Below are 17,247 nucleotides of genomic sequence, written 5' to 3'. Positions count from 1 at the left end.
AATGGATAAGTCAGCTATCGAGCATCAAGGGGCTACTGAAAGCCTCACAGTGCACGCACGCTGGACTTCTGGCCTTAAACCAAAATCCAGAGAAATGAGAACTAATGACTAACGCATCGTTTTGTTGATTTAAATACCTCTGCGGCTCCACGTTAAGTCTGCTTCCCAAGAGCGAGTCCTCATCTCTGCACTGTAAGCCTGTACCAGCAACGTTTGAACTCAGTTTTCAAGAGCTCTCTGGCTCCAAGGAGCGGATATTACAATAATCACCCCTCACTGTCATACTCCCATTTTGTTGTGCCCTGTAAACACCCACACTTGGACAGAACAAATAATAAAATATCAAATAAATAATCACATCAACTAATTATATGCAATTTTACACAGGGTTCTCAGCCTCTCCTCCATGAATATGAATGAGAAAGAATCTAACTGAATTTTCCTTCATTTTCTTTTTTTGTTAATTAGTAAGCAATGGCAACATTTACATGAGCACCAATACCACATCAGTTTATTCTGGGATTTAGATTATTGTGTATACACGGATATGAGTAATGTGACTACTCCTATACTCATGTTCACATGATTCTTTCCATAATCGTCGTATGTTCCACATAAACGGTGCAGGCGGCAGCCATGCCCACTGTCATCTGGGATCTTTGATGTCCGCCTGACACGCGCACTTTCAAAAAGCTGAGAGAGTTTAGACATCTACATGCACCAAATAAACCCAAAAGATTGGGGAAAAAATCCAAGTGTCTTAATCGGGTTTTGAATACAATGCAAAACTGCACCACTGCAGCAATGCAACAATGCGACACTGCACTACTGTGACACTGCAGTACTGCACCATGGCAACACTGCAGTACTGCATCGCTGTGACACTGCAGCAATGCAACAATGCGACACTGCACTACTGTGACACTGCGGTACTGCACCATGGCAACACTGCAGTACTGCATCGCTGTGACACTGCAGCAATGCAACAATGCGACACTGCACTACTGTGACACTGCAGTACTGCACCATGGCAACACTGCAGTACTGCATCGCTGTGACACTGCAGCAATGCAACAATGCGACACTGCACTACTGTGACACTGCAGTACTGCGCCATGGCAACACTGCAGTACTGCATCGCTGTGACACTGCAGCAATGCAACAATGCGACACTGCACTACTGTGACACTGGGTTACTGCCACCATGGCAACACTGCAGTACTGCATCGCTGTGACACTGCAGCAATGCAACAATGCGACACTGCTCTACTTGACACTGCAGTACTGCACAATGGCAACACTGCAGTACTGTCGCTGTGACACTGCAGCAATGCAACAATGCGACACTGCACTACTGTGACACTGCAGTACTGCGCCATGGCAACACTGCAGTACTGCATCGCTGTGACACTGCAGCAATGCAACAATGCGACACTGCACTACTGTGACACTGCAGTACTGCACCATGGCAACACTGCAGTACTGCATCGCTGTGACACTGCAGCAATGCAACAATGCGACACTGCAACACATTCAGGAGTTTCACAAGGCCACAATAAAAAGGGAAAGCTTGCCATCAATTCCATTTTTACATGTTGCATTTTTAGCTGTAAGTGCGCTCAATGCAAGTGAAATTCACACAAATACTCTACTCAATTAATATAATTAAAATAATTAATATAACTGTCAGCCCTGTATTCTCAGGAAGGAAATGTTTTCTAACACTGAACCAGACAGCGCTCTCAATGCCAAACACAGACCTAAAGAGGTGTCACATAAATGTTAATTCCCTGTTTAACTGCACAGCAGGTGCCCTTGAATTTTAATCCAGTTTAACTTTTTTCTCTCTCTCTCTCCACATCACCAATAAATAAAGGGATGGATATTCAGCTAGAGCCAGACTGAGGTTACAAAAGTTCAGCTCCGTACACATGACACAGCACTGCCGCCCAATCTGTCAAATGTTCCACTCCGCATTACGCAATCACGACTGTCATCCTGCACTGTGGGGGGGGGGGGCGGCGGGGGGGGTGTCCGAGCGCTTCGGGAGGGGGCACTGTCAGCCTGAAGCGGTCTCAGCTGTGGGACGGCACTGGGAGGTAAGGAAGCCTTACCGACAGAGTGTGCTGGGCTAACAGGCCAATCGTCCAGCACCGTATAAACTCTGACAGAGCAGACCTTAGAGACGAGGCTAGGCTACGAGGGCCGTATCGGGTTCTGGGTTTCCTGCCAACATCTGGCCTTTATTATTTAAATCAGCCCGGACATTTACACCATCTGACATCTTAGCTACATGGATAAACGCATGAATGACAGCTGAAGACTGTTCTTACGTGCCTCTGTGAAACGCTCTACTGTAATGCACTGCAATGCACACACTGTAGTCTACGAGTGAGCCAGTGTTGGTGTACACAGCCAGTTAGCTCGTTTAGCCAGGGTGACTGGTGGAAACAGAAACCCAACATACACACCGGCCCCCCAGGCCCAGAACTGCCCACCTGTGACTGAGAGCCCGCTCAGGTTCTGTGTATGTATACAATAGAATCACTTCAATGATATTTGATCAATGACACTTCAGAAAAAAAAAAAATAAAATAATAATAATAATAAAAAATTCAGTATGACACAACTGTGTTCCTCAGTGGCGTTAAAAAGGTTGCAGTATTATCAATTACAAATTACTCTCGCCTGCGAAGATACGGGAACGTCGGCTTTTGTGTCTCACTTACGGGCTAAAACGTATCCATGTGCGCTCAGCTTGAGGCATAATGAGGTTTTCAGGCATAAGAGCATTTCCATAATAATAACTGCTTCAGCAGCTAAAGGCAGGAAAGTGCATAATGGCATCCGCGACGCAGACAATGTTACCAACGCACGTGAAATAAACAAGACACTTGTGCTAAATGTCAGAACACATGAATCACACGCGAGAAATATGCTCACCAGCACCACTTAGAAAATCATAGATACCATAGCCTAAAATTTTTGCTAATCCTAAATATTACATCATTTATTGGAAATTATGCCTTAAATACCCCCCCTTTTTTATGGCCAGTGTCTTTCTCCTTTCAGTATTTTGGTGTTAGAATGCATTTTGATTAACTCTGAAGCATTTAGCTTTTTGCACTTCCACCGTTTTTGTTAGCAAACTCTGTATTTTTACAAAAACTGTATTTTTTCTGTTTTTTTTTAAAGTGGTTTCAGTGCAAGTACCTTTGTGTGATTTATTCTACCAGAGGAGGAAATGTTCCGTGGTGATGACATCACATGAATGAGAAGGGTAAGGCACACGGTCAACAAGCGAAAAAGTTTGAAAGGGCACAAATTTAAATATGCAGCTGTGTGCTTACACAATTGAATGACAATACACATTCTGATGTTAATTTACACTAAAGATTTACACTTTCTGATGTTAATTTACACTATAAATGTACACTTTCTGATGCTAGTTTACACTATAATTTTACACAACGCAATCTACTAGAACGAATGGAAACACAGGAATTATTTTGACTTTCAAATTATGTTTGAATTGCAAAATTTGTTCAGACAAAATGACATTACCCCTGCAGTGCCTCCTGTACAAACTGTTTTATGACTGTTTTTTTGCTCCCTGTAATGCCGTGATGGCCGTGTCTGTGCGATCAGAACTACAGTTACCGTGCGCTGATACACCAGCTCGCTGCTCATTCACCAGGCAGACGCTTCTACAGCACTATTCTGTTGTTATTCTGGTTCCTCCTGTCCAACGCACTTACTATATCCTGGCATGAAGGCTCTGTAACCAACTCTGGATTACAGCGTCTGTCAAATAAATCAATAAATTAAATAATCAAAGTCAAAATCCATCCACGGCACAGCATGCGCGCAATCAGGCCAGGACAGCTCCCTGCTACTCCCACAGGATGTGGAGAGGAGGAGACTGCATTGGTCTCTCTCTCGTGTCCTTACGCTAGGGTAACCCCCCCAGTGTAAAGGCTTATCGAGCCCAGACCTGTGCTGCTTATACCCCAATGAGCGCACAGAGGCTGGGGGGGTTGCGTCAGAGAGGAAAGGGAGGGGTAACCGAGGCTACTGTTGATTGATTTGAGGGAAGGGGGGGGCCGGGGGGGGTGGGAGGACAGGGGGTGAGTTGGGATTGGAGGGGTGTGACGGGGAGGGGTCTGTAGTGGTGGGTTATGTGTGTGAAAGCGGGTCAACCGTGTTCAACATCCCGTGTCAACCCTGGGTTTTGTGTGTGAAAGGGGTACTGTTCAGCTCTCGCTACGAACGAGCAGAGCGTAAGAAACCAGCATGCTGTCATCTCAACAGGATTAACAAGAGCAGGGATACGCATGCATGCTGGTTCCCCCCCCTGCCCCCCCCCCGCCCTCCTAATTAGCCATTTTTCACGTGCTCGCCTGTGGTAAACAGCTGAATATTAATTGCCTGTTCTCTTTATTCAATAAATATTTTATTGCACTGTATTTTTAGAAAAACGTTGACTGTAAAATTGTCACGGTACAGCGTCAAGCACTATAAACTACAGTGAAAAAATTTGTAACCAGATCAGAATGCTTTCCGATTCAAGTATTAATATCTAGTTGAAGTTTTGTTTACCATAAGCTCTATTTGAGTTCTTCATTTTAAATATCAGCAACAAGTTACCTATAATTACCATTTGCAGTGATTTGCTAAATGTATTTTTAATAATAAACGTTGACGTTAATTTTGTTTCATCCACAGGCGTAAGCTGGCTCAGCCCCGTCAGTTTGAACACTATTTTACTCCATGAAATCTGCCAGATATACGCGCACATTCAAACAGAATATTCTAAATGGGCTATGAGGTAATTAGTGCCTCTTTGCAGTGCATTTGATCAAGGTAATTAAGTGATGCTGCATCCATTTTAAATCAGGGCAAGTACTGGACAATCTGTAATTACTGGATGATCTGTACAAGCAGTAAGCAGTCCCTACAGCGGGTTGTTCAGGTTATACGGCCACTTCCCTCTGGGCTTTCTACGTTCAGAATGGACACGTCTGATACCTGGTAGAGAGAAGACGGTGGTTGGCACCTGCATGCATGCACGCCCACCGAACCAGGGACGGGAAAGCCATTGGGCATTCCGAACTGGGAGAAACAGGAAAAATATGGGAATAAGGTCAGGTAAAGAGAAAATGGCTGGTATGTAAAACTCAAACTGGATCAGGTTGGGCAACGACCGGAATGAAGCAGAGTGGAATGAAGCAGAGTGGAATGAAGCAGAGTGGAATGAAGCAGAGTGGAATGAAGCACAGATTTCTGTCCTTGCAGGCAGTGGCACACCACAGCACAAGTTCTCTCCTGGCACAGCACGAAGTCCCTCTCCGTGGTCTTTGCCCCCCCCACCCCAAAAGGCCTCAGAAAGCTGGGGGGGGAGACCCTGGAACGTAACGCATAGGCCCTCAGGGGGTGGGGGAGGTCATGGGCGGGCCACCCCCCCGGACTATCCCCCCTCCCTTATTAAAAACGTCACAGTGCATCACTCTCACAAGCTGTCGCCTTCGATGGAAACACCTGTGACGAATTCCAGACAGCGTCATTACCGCCAGAGACGTGCCTACCCACCCACGCGCACTGCCCCCCCCCCCCAAGCAGCCCCCCCCCAGTTCTGTATTCACTGCAGGAGAGATACAGTAAATGGGGGGGGGGGGTGCAGCGGAAGCAGAAAAGGGTGTGGGGGGCGTTAGTGGTCACATCCTTATTACCTCCATCCAAACTCGGGTCTTCTCCCAGGGAACCCTCGATTAGTGTTTACCAGAAGACCGTGTTGCTTAGATACGAGAAGCACCAGGAAGAGGCTGACGGAGGATGCAGCGGAAAGGACATCATCACTGTTCCATGGAAGCATCCTCCACGAGCAGAGAGGCCCCCCGCCCCCCCCCATCCGGAGCCTGGGTTCCAATCCAGCGTACAAGGCTATAGATAATATAAATAAACCCACGGTAATGTATGCGAGGGGGGTGGGTAGAGGGGAAGGGGGGGCCCAGGGGGGTTTCGGGAGATATGGACTTCCTTCGTGAGCTGCGTGTGAGTTCAAACCGGCCCCCCTCCCTCTCTCTCTCTCTCTCTCCCATGCGGGCGGGGCGAGAGCAGGGCACTCCAGATCGCACGTATTCCCCCGGCCCTCCGGGAGTCCTGCGGAGCCTCCTAGGGGCCCGAATCCCACAGGCGAAATGCGGGCCGGCAAATTAATAGCAGGTCTGTAGGGGGTTGGAGGGCGGGTGAGGGGGGGCATCTGTTTTTCGATCCCGGCTGGCCGGGCTGCACGTTAGCGCGCCGCGGCGCGGGACAATTCGATTACCGCTGCTAACCTCGTTAGCGCTGGAGCGGCGCCAGGGCGCGTCTCCCCGGCCCCTCCTCGCCCCGACCAATGGGGAATCAGCGCCGCCGCCTCCGCCAAACGGCTTCCTCCCCTAATTAATCACACATCGCGCCGCGCGGCCCCGGGGGGGTGAGGGGTGGGTGCGGGGGGGGGGAGGGGAGGGGAGACGCGCTGAAAGACTGAACTACAGGCGCTCCTCCGACGAGTATCCCAGCAGCCCCTGGGACAGGAAGCGCTGACGGTACTCGACAATGCGCCGCTACGTCCCCGCGCGCCCAGGCGTGTAGAGCGCGACGCGCACACGCGTGTGCGTGTCCTCAGACCCGAGTCACGGGTGAGTGACAGGTGGGTGGAGCCTTCCAGAGACAGAGGCAGAATCCCATAACCTGAGCCTGACCACTAGTGGGGGGGGCGTTCCAGTTCCTCTCAGGGACACGAATCCTTTGACTCAGTCCCCTAAAATCCTTTCACGGGAGGCGAGTCAGTTCCTTTCGTTCACCACAAAGATTCGTTCAGAAGGAACGAATCGTTCGCGAACGACACAGCGCTACGGACGGCAGTACCGAGGGCCGGCACGCTAACTGCGCTAGCGGCTCGGACGCTTCTCCCACCGCAAACAGACCCTAAGCCGTTAAACCCTTCCGCTCCGGTGAACACCGGCGCGGCGATCAGACGCACCGGCGTGAACCGCGGAGGCCGTTAGCGGCCGGGCCGACGGTGAGACCCAGGAATCCGTCCGGTATTTATGGCGCCGTTTCCTTGGCGACAGATCTTCACGTTGTTTGAAGAGCAGCGCCCGGCCGTTCAACCGAAAACAAAAAAACGAGAGAAGAGTGAGAAAGTGATAACGCCCCCCCCCCCCCCCCCAACCGCCACACCTCACCCCCCCACCCCACAGGACCTCAGCAGGAACAGAGCAGGTGCGGGCTGGGGAGCAGGGGAGGGGTGTGCTCACTACCTGTCCCTGCCAAGAAAAGCATGCTGCACATTCATCATACTGTACCACTACCCCCCCACCTCCCCAAAAAAACAAAACAACCAACACAGCAACAATCCCAAGTGTCCCATTTGGGAATTCACTGAAATATGGCCCCGCTCTTCTGTCCTGGGGAAACACAGTTTGGCCGGTTCACTGTGACATTAACAGGCTTTCAGTATTTTTACTGAGGCTCCTGATGCTACTGTAGCGCGGAACCAACCAGCGATCCGGGGCTTGTGCGCAGGGCTCAGCAGAGCTCCCGCTTCAGGAGCATTTGATCCACGCCTGAACTGGGAAAAAATCATTTTAGCCGCACATCTACTACTTGGGGTGCACTAGTGTGCAGCTAAATTTTTCAATTTAGGAGCATGTGTGCTCCTGGGGAAAAAAAAACATTTGTACAGCAGACCACTGGGGACATACCCCCCCCGCCCCCACCCCCTTATTGCTCGCTCCCCCAGGGGCTAGCCGCTGTGGCGCAGGAACAGCCGGGGGGGGTGGGGGGGGGCAAGGTGACCTGGAGGGCACACGCTGCAGCTTTCTGTCCCCCAGACAAGTAGCGCAGCTCGTCACTGTCTCCGAGACCGTGCGATGGGCTAGTCCCAGCGGATATAAGCGAGGGGCAGCTCATGTCGGGGGGGGGGGGGGGGGGGGGCAGAGAGGGCGGAGAGGAGGAAAACGATGCTGCATTTCAGCCGCCGTCATCAAGGACAAAACCTCGCGATCGATTCAGGTCAGACACCTCTCCAGGTCAGACGACCTTTTCAGTCAGACGACACTCTCTCAAGGTCAGCCGATTCTCTCTCAAGGTCAGCCGACTCTCTCAGTCAACACTCTCTCAAGGTCAGCGACACCTCTCAGGCACCTCTCTCTCAAGGTCAGACGACACTCTCTCAAGGTCAGCCGATTCTCTCTCAAGGTCAGCCGACTCTCTCTCAAGGTCAGCCGACACTCTCTCAAGGTCAGCCGACTCTCTCTCAAGGTCAGACGACACTCTCTCAAGGTCAGCCGACTCTCTCTCAAGGTCAGCCGACTCTCTCTCAAGGTCAGCCGACTCTCTCTCAAGGTCAGCCGACACTCTCAAGGTCAGACCATTTTCATTTCCCAGACAGAAAGGTGCGCAGTCTGTCATGAAACCAAATGTTTGTTTGGTTTTTTTTCCCCGGTCTGAGGACCATTTAAAAGGAAACCGGCTTCCCTGGGATTTCCCCAGACTGCCATTAGAGGGGGCAGCACTGCATGTCAATCAAACACCATGTGTAGTCCCGCCCCCTCCGAGCGGCTCAAGGTTACCATAGGAGTGTTTCGAGCGTAACCGTCGCTCTGAATCTCGCCTGAACACGCAAGCTGCTCTCTTACGGAGTCTCACTCGGACCCCAGCGTAAACAGAGGAGGACGATCGTGTGATACTGAAACAGCCGCGCCACAAAGAAACAGAAATAAACACTATAGAATATTCCCACACTGTTCCTGAGAACGGCCGCGTTCCTACGAGAAACGCAACACCCAGGAGGCCCTCGTCTCAGCACGACAAACAAACTCGCCGGGATCCATCGCAGCGTTCTCACACGGAGGCCGAAAAACTGAAAAACCTGCTCCCTGTCCTTCTACCTCCTCACGGAGCAGGCCTTTCTGCTCACCTGTTCAGTCACAGCGGCACACCTGGGCCGACTTTAACGTCTGAAAGGAAATTTAACGGCGACATCCGACCGTTAAACAACAACAGCGTGACTCACGTCACAGAGGACCTGGGGAATCACCCGAGATCCAGAATCAGCGCTCCGTTTAGCCGACGCTGAAGTTGTACGATCCCAGATCGGCCACATGTTTCTGTCCGTGTGTGCGTGTGTGTATGAGTGCGTGTGTGCACAGGCGTGTTCATGTGTATGTGCGTACATCATGTGCATGTGTGCACGTGTGCGCGTGCATGCACGTGTTTTCTTCGTTAAACAATAATAACACAAGCCATTAGAAGTTTCAGTGGAACAGGGTGTATTACCGACGCTCTTTCTGAGAAACGCACTGGGGAAGGGCTCTGCCCGGCTGCACACCTGCTGATTGGACAGGCAGGGAACTCAGCAAACACAATTACAGTCGAAGAAGTCAGCCGAGACAGGTACAATGCAATGCTGTAGCGTGTCATGTCGGGGGGGTTGGGGGGTTGGGAGGATGGGGGGGGATTATACGCTTGCCATGGTACCGTGAACTTCCTGCCCCAGAGGCGTGCAAATTCAGCCTCTCTTCCCGGAGTTTGTGGTTTTCCGAGTCCTCAGTCTCCGCGGACATCTGTTAGCCGTTAGCATTTCAGCCAGAGCCCACCGTGACAAAACAAAGCAACATCCCTTTCCAGCGAAAACCCCCGGGCTGTGTGTGTGTGTGTGTGTGTGTGTGTGTGTGTGTGTGTCTCTATGTTTCTATGCGTGTTGCATGTTTGTGTGTGTGTCTGTCCCTGCAAGTGTGTGTGTGTGTGTGTGTGTGTGCATGTGTGTGTGCGTGTGTGTGTATGTGTGTGTGTTCTCAGAACATATGGTGGACCGCTGTTGATAGACACCAGGGGTTAATCACTCATGACATCATGTTTCCCGTGTGTGTTTATTGGCCACAGGAGTGAAGCACTGAGCTCTGCATGAAAGTAGTCACATCCACACACTGACAGACACACACACTGACAGACACACACACAGTGTCCCAGAACTCTATGCAGCCACATCCACACACTGACAGACACACACTGCACATACACACGCACAGTGTCCCAGAGCTCTATGCAGTCACATCCACACACTGCACATACACACACTGCACATACACACACACAGTGTTCCAGAGCTCTATGCAGTCACATCCACACACCGACAGACACACACTGCACAGACACACACACACACACACTGCACATACACACGCACAGTGTCCCAGAGCTCTATGCAGTCATATCCACACACTGACAGACACACACTGCACAGACACACACACACAGTGTCCCAGAGCTCTATGCAGTCACATCCACACACCGACAGACACACACTGCACAGACACACACACACACAGTGTTCCACAGCTCTATGCAGACAAATCCACACACTGACAGGCACACACTGCACAGACACACACACACACACACACACACACACAGTGTTCCAGATAACGTCTCTTATCCGGGCCACGGACATGCACTGTGAAATGATGGCTGTTAATGTTCCAGTTATACTGTACGTGATCCTCCATGTATCCCATAAGCCCTGTTAAGGACATGCATAAAATTTCATGCCAACTCTATGGTTCGAGAGAGATGCTCACTTCTGCATTATATTGCGGTGGTGTTGTTTTATTTTTAAAATAACTTCTGAAGAATAGGTTATTGTGAACATCGCCGTCATCTTTCTCAGAAATGTTTATAAAAGACATCTCTGTGGCGGTGCCGCCCTCTTTCCAGAAATTACATAAATATTCGTGCCAGATTCATAACTGGGAATCAGCTCGAAAAACAAGCTTTTAAGATTTGCCAAGATGGCTGGCTAACAAGTGGCTTATGACCTGTAAAAAAATAGAACATACTGATGAATGTATGTTGCTGGGTAGGAGTATATTCTGAGTAACGTGTCTGCATGACCCAAATATTTCATCTAATATAGGAATATGCCATGTCTTATACCCGTTTTCCATGACTGGGATACAGGATTATTTCGGTTAAGGTTACAGGAATGAAAACATTGGTCATGGACGTGGACCTGCATTGTGTACACAAACTGGACAATCTCCAATAAACATTCCTGAAAAAGATCTGCAGAAAGAGATTTCACTGCTGAATGTGTGGATCTTCATAAAAATAAGACAAAGGGAGGCATTCCATCTAACCACAATGAAACTCTTCTTAACATTAAAGTGCAGCCTTGAAGAATATATTCTTTCATATTTCATATTCATTTCATATATTCAGTAAAGAAACTATTTTAACAACTTTTTTGGAGGGGGGATGGGGGCTGATACTAAGGTATACATATTCCATTTTGATAAGGGAATGCAACAGAGTCCTTAGACTGAACACAAAAAGGTTCAGGTGAAGCACACACCTGTGTGGAAAGCATCCTCACCAAATGATGGGGGAGGGGGGGGGGGCTTCTCCACGCCAGCTCTCCTAATGATACCCGAGCCTGAACATAAAGCCGCTGCTTATTTCATCATTTACTCTCACGCAGCAGCCTTTTAGCCGCAGCATAGAGCGAACAGGTGCTTCAAAGGAATCAGAGAGCACGCGGGACTGCCAGTCTTCTCAATGACACACAAATCACAACAGCGTTCAGCCGCGTGACAAAAAGGCGCATAAAACCTCCACACTATCGAGCCGCACATTCAACGAGCTCGAGTCCGTTTCTTCACATCGGGTCCAAGTTGTTCATGCCCTTGTGTCTAAACAACTGCCCTGAAATTTAAACTACATGTCAACAGACCTCGGCTATATTCTGCACCAAAAAAAAAAACTGCTCGCGGTTTAAAAAAAAAAAAAAAAAAAAAAAATTCTATCACTTTTATTGCAATACTTCGTCAAAAAAACTTCTTCAAAATAGCTTCTTGAATGAGATCCAGCCATCTGTGTGCGGTCTGCCCATCCATGTTGGCATACTCCCATTGTGCTGGGTCATTAATCTGCAAAATGACTCAGACCAACTGATCCTGTATCATCCAGGCAGCCCAGTGCCAGGAATGCAATTTAAACTTTTAATAAGCGACATTCAACGCCCTCGCGATGGAAGCAACACCCCAGCTGAGAGGAATAAAAGCCACACACTCCCCCCCAGTCAAAAAACATTCTTATATAAAGTTTTAATTAATAAAATGCCATATTTCACCTTGTTGCTGCCCATTTTGCAATTACGTCTATAATAATAACATGACAACAAGTAGCCTACGCCGGCTTGCACTTCAACATGTCATCAAAATATTAGGTCTATTTTCCCCACTATTCAAAATGATCAGCAGGGTTCAGAGTTTGTAGTAAGTTGTAGTCGAAAGCAGTAATTTCCGCAATTCCTAATTGCTTTCCGCTCGCGCAAACCTTCAAGAAAATGGAACGGAGAATGACGGACGAATGGGCCAGCGTTTCCGTAGCAACAAGCGGCAGCATCTCCCGGCTTACATCTATGTCAGTCAACAGGTCTTCCAGCACGGAAATACTGAACACAAAAATGCCTATTTTTCAAGCAGAAAATACCATTGAAAGGGGAATCTTTTCCAGTGACTGTGCCAAATAAATAGCTGCATTTCAAAGCCTTTGTTGTCTCGTGCCATCAAATGTAATTAGTCCGCAACTTAAGCAATTTCAATTCGATTCTTTTTCTTCCAAATCCTATTTTAGGAAACGGGGATTTCACCAGCAAATAATACATTTAAACCATAAGCATCACATGAATCCAAGTATCCGTAGTATATTTTTAAGTGTCGAGTAAAGATTTACACAGCACATATAATTCTAACCGAATGTTCTTTTATACTGCAGTTCTACATTTATGCACGTCTATAAAGCTATGAAATTGCTTCAGGCCATTAGCGCTTGTACTAACGCTCGTATCTGACCCACGAAAAGTAAAGAAAAGCCGAAAAACTTTTTCGTCCAACTTCAAATAGCTGTAAGAAAATATACACATTGTGCATCCTACGTATTCCACACCGCTGTATGGAAAAACTACTGTAATAAAACGTGTTCAAGTGTAATGTTTGAATGTCAAATATTCTGTAAAAATCTAATGAACCGTTACTTGTGTTCTGCGCCGTATTTTATAGCATTTGTCATTTAGAAACAATTTAGAAACAAGATGTTGAATCAACAGCAATGTTAATAACTTAATAAAACAAACTATAAAGTCTGTGAACTTACATGTTGTATGAAAAAAAATATGCCAGAGTTCTTTAATGTGTTTTGTCAGAAGAACATGTGTAGCTAGCTAATGAAATCGGTTCAACAGCAATCTAATAATAAACTGTTTATTAGTTTATGTAGAGTCAGGCCACAGGAATGATCATGACTTACCTGCTTCCATAAATAGATGTCCAATTCGTTCAGCTTCCACGAGATTGCCACATGTACGGCGGACAGTATAACTCCAGTGATGACTGCGGCTCTCATGCGCACGGGCAGCAGTATGTAGACGATGTGGATGAAAAACACGGTCCACCATATCCCCTCCGAGGCACTTCTGGGCTTCACGAGGAACACCCCGATCACCTGAACCACCAGCACGACCAATATGACCACATAGCAGACGATCCACATATGGTCCTGGTGGAACCCATTCCTGTTACATAAAATCATCAGGACGAGGATAAGCAGAATAGCCACCGAGAAGACCCCCACGTACGATTTGCTGTAGCTCCCTCCCGCGCAGTGGAATCCTAGCATGACCGCGCAGACGAGCACTAGCACTGCCATGAGCATCGTCAGGCTGCTCTGGTTGAGCCGAAAAAAGTAGCGCTGGTACAACCTTTCCAACTTCTCCGACTGGAACTTCTTGGACCTGAAAATCTGCATCACGCTGCTGCAGCAGGCAACCATGGAGAAGTGAACTTCTGGCACGAGCTCCTCGTCAGGTTTGGACTTCCCTCGTCTGTCCTCCAGACCTAACTCCACAGACTTTGGTCGCACTTCCCCGTCCGCGTGCTTTGGGGACGACCTGTTGTTATTTCGGCTCTCCTCCCCATAGTCTTGCCACGCCGACTTGGACCTGAAACTGACCCGACTGACCGTTGTTGTGGTGGCTCTTCCCGGCGGTCGGTCGAAATCTTCGTCGTCCCTCCATCTGCTGTTCGAGCGCGCGAGTTTTTTGCTCGACGATCTGGCCGAGTATGGGCATCCGTTGGCAACGGACTCGGACTCGCCCCAAGCAGATCTATGCTCGGTCCCTCCCCTCGGTCCAGGAGCACCGACGCCGGGTGGACTTACGCTATTGGATCTTGACATGCTCCTTACTTCAGTGCAAACAGACTTGCAACAAAAAGCAGACCTCTAATGGAAACTAATAAAAACACAAAACTGTTATTTTAGAAAGACAGGCTACCATTAATAAAATGTTTGACGTTCTCTTACGCTTATATAACTACAATCTCAAAACGAAAGCGAAACGCTGTATTTATTATTTTCGTGTTTGTTTAAAAGTTTTTTTATGCTGTTTTTGGCTATTTTAGAAATGTTATGAAAGCGCAACGCATAATCCCAACACCAAATTCAGTTATATATATTCTAAGCGATTGATTGCGGTTTGTTTAGAAATAAATAACCATCAAATCATTTTCTTTGTTTTTCTTTGTTTACGTTTCAGTGAATGCATTTTTAAATGTTTCATAAGCCACGTGTCAGTAAAAATTAGGATCTCTTGTATTTTATGTTCAAAACTCATGGTTCTTTTAAATCCATTCAGTAAAGTCGGGAATGACCGACTCCGTCTGTGTACGGTTACCGCGGCTTCAGTTGAAATCCAATATAAACTGTAGGTCCGTTACACTGGAAACTGTGAAGCGGTCATTGACGAAATACTACCACTGCTAGTAAGACCACTTTTAAATAATGAAACCGAAAAAGTTATCACCTGGGGTATACTCCAAGGACTCGTATAAACCATCACTGAAGCGTACTAATTTCCCGAAAGAATTGGTTCCACGCTATTATTACAGTAACGTGAACTTAAAATTAAGATTCGTTTATAGCATCTCTCGTGAATGGAGCAAGCACTTCGTCCTTTGTAAGCCTTCCAAGTTGAATCCACAGGAACGGCCCATTGACCTCAGGTCTGTCATTTTCCTCCGAACGCTTCTTCATGCCTTGTTGGGTGCGTGTCTGCGAAGTCAACGCTGGGAAAAAAACTGGATAAAGCATGGAATGAATCGATGGCGCGCGCTGCAAGGAGTCTTTGCTTCAGTGCACGGCGCCGCGCACCTGCGCGTCTTTTCTGAGCCTTGTAGGTGGTTACATAGTTGCCTCACATCTCCGAAACCATCACGACCCGCACGCGCAATCACTGAACCCGAGGCGGGGAACTCGGAGCTGAACACGACCAAAAGCAAACGACGAATTCGATGGAGTTCAGTGAGGCGGCATCGTGAGAACACCGCGGCGGGGGATCAGCGAACTGTCACAATGCTACGACTGCCCACCCGCATCTTTTTTTCAGGCGGTTGAGGGTTTCAACCATGTCGGATCATGCAGCACGAATCGCCCGCGTCAGCGCAGCACATGAACGTTTCATTTTTTCTCCCGGCGACGACGACGAATTCCTTAGCGCACAGCGAACGCTGAAAGAGAAGGCTCAACGTTACCAGATGCTTGCAGCGCGAAATCCCTGCGGTGCCGTAAAGGAGCATATGCACTGTTATCGATTACGCATCACCCTCTCTGATTTTGGTGGTCTTTGTACTGCCATTCAACCAAGTTTGATTCTTAAGGTCCGCCTTAGGTCCGTTTCCATTGGACTGGCCGCGTGAAAAAAACGCGCTTTCGGGGTCTCATTGGCCCTCGTAAATGTCAATGTAGAATGCGGTCCCTGTGCTGCGGCTCAGTTTGGAAATGGGCGGGTCGGCATTCACAGCTGGATCCTGAGAGCGGCTTTTAAAAGAAAATTAACCCCTCGTGTCCCTCCTCAAGCGCGCGGCTGGCGCCAACGTACTACACCTACAACTCTAGTACAGATATATGTTTTGTAGACATTGCATGTACAGCGTTACAAGATGTGGGCAGTATTACAGTGTGAGATTTTAAGATAATATAAGCAGATAAAACTAGTGCTCACGAGCAGCGAGGATACATCTTTGCTTTATGTCTCTTGCATAGTTCAGGGTAGAGGGGTAGACAGGTCTATTTTTAGCGGTATAAGCACCGAACTATTAAATTGTTGAGGAGGTGTGTGTGCAACAACAAGAATCCTGTTTCCCCCCATTTATCAGCTTGTTAAATTGGAGGTAATTGGGGGACTAGATGGCAACTCACTCGGGTGTTCCTGGTATCAATCTGTTGTTAATTGAATGTTATTCTACTGCAGAAACCAAAGAGGCTCCTGCATCAAGGATTGTATTTGTTTGCACAGTTCTTTCACAGATCTGTATTATTGTGTTGTATTGTTTATCGAATGCTTAAATTTATATATTGTTCAAATTAGTACACTTAGAAATGAAGGAAGGGACAAGAAAGAGACAACATGGAGATGCATTCCCTCCAAGTTTGTTCCTACAATCTTGGTTGATGTTTGCTCACTTATTTTCAAGATCTTTATTTGCAGCAATGGGCCCAGGGACATCTGGGAGGTCATCTAGGTACTGATCGGGTGTGCTGCCTGAGAAAACACCGGTAGAGAATTCAGCCCGACAGGGTCTCCACAGTCACCATAGATATCTCCTTCTATAATATTCAATCTTGGACGGGGAATTAAATTCTCACCTGCGCAAGGGACGGCGCGCCCCCTGCTGGCCCACTAACAGCATTTCCAGTCCAAGCCCCTTTTTCCGAGGGAAGTCTTCCGTCCAGTTACTCCCAAAACCACACTAACCATTCACACTCCCGTTGTTGGCTGTCGACTGCACCATTTTTAAATTGACTTCTGTCATCCTGTGCCTTGGAAACAAAATAATGCAGCTTTAATCCGGCTTCCAGAAGAGGTATTTGTTGTGGATTGAATATTTGGTCTTTACTTGAGAGCAATATGTGTGTAATTTATTTTGTATTTTTCATTTAGCGTTTTTTAAAAAAAGGTTTACTTGTAGATAAAACTCCCTAGCTTCACATGAAAATTTTTAAATTCTCCGTAGGTATGGATGCGTGAATGAATGGTGTGTGTGCCCTGTGACGGACTGGCAAACAGTCCAGGGTGCATTCCTGCCTCTCACTCAATGCATGCTGGGGCAGGCTCCAGAACCCTTTGCAACCCTGACCAGGATAAGC

At 47.9% G+C, this 17,247-nt stretch overlaps 1 protein-coding gene across 3 annotated transcripts in view; it reads right to left on the bottom strand.

The window, feature by feature from the left end:
* Positions 1-15,895, bottom strand: part of adcy5 (adenylate cyclase 5) — a 110,332-nt gene extending 94,437 nt beyond the window's left edge. For 2 of the 3 annotated variants that reach the window (XM_064329662.1, XM_064329665.1), the window contains exon 1: positions 13,354-15,894. In XM_064329662.1, coding sequence (XP_064185732.1) covers positions 13,354-14,280 — 927 coding nt within the window. In that variant the 5' untranslated portion in view covers positions 14,281-15,894. Of the gene's footprint in view, positions 1-13,353 lie in introns of all 3 variants that reach the window. The other variant, XM_064329663.1, reaches the window with a different exon arrangement.
* Between the last annotated feature and the right edge of the window lie 1,352 nt (positions 15,896-17,247).

Source organism: Anguilla rostrata, chromosome 3, assembly GCF_018555375.3.
Source record: "Anguilla rostrata isolate EN2019 chromosome 3, ASM1855537v3, whole genome shotgun sequence".
NCBI classification, from domain to species: domain Eukaryota; kingdom Metazoa; phylum Chordata; class Actinopteri; order Anguilliformes; family Anguillidae; genus Anguilla; species Anguilla rostrata.
Note: the sequence above shows the minus strand (reverse complement) of the source record. Positions and strands in the feature narration are given on the sequence as shown.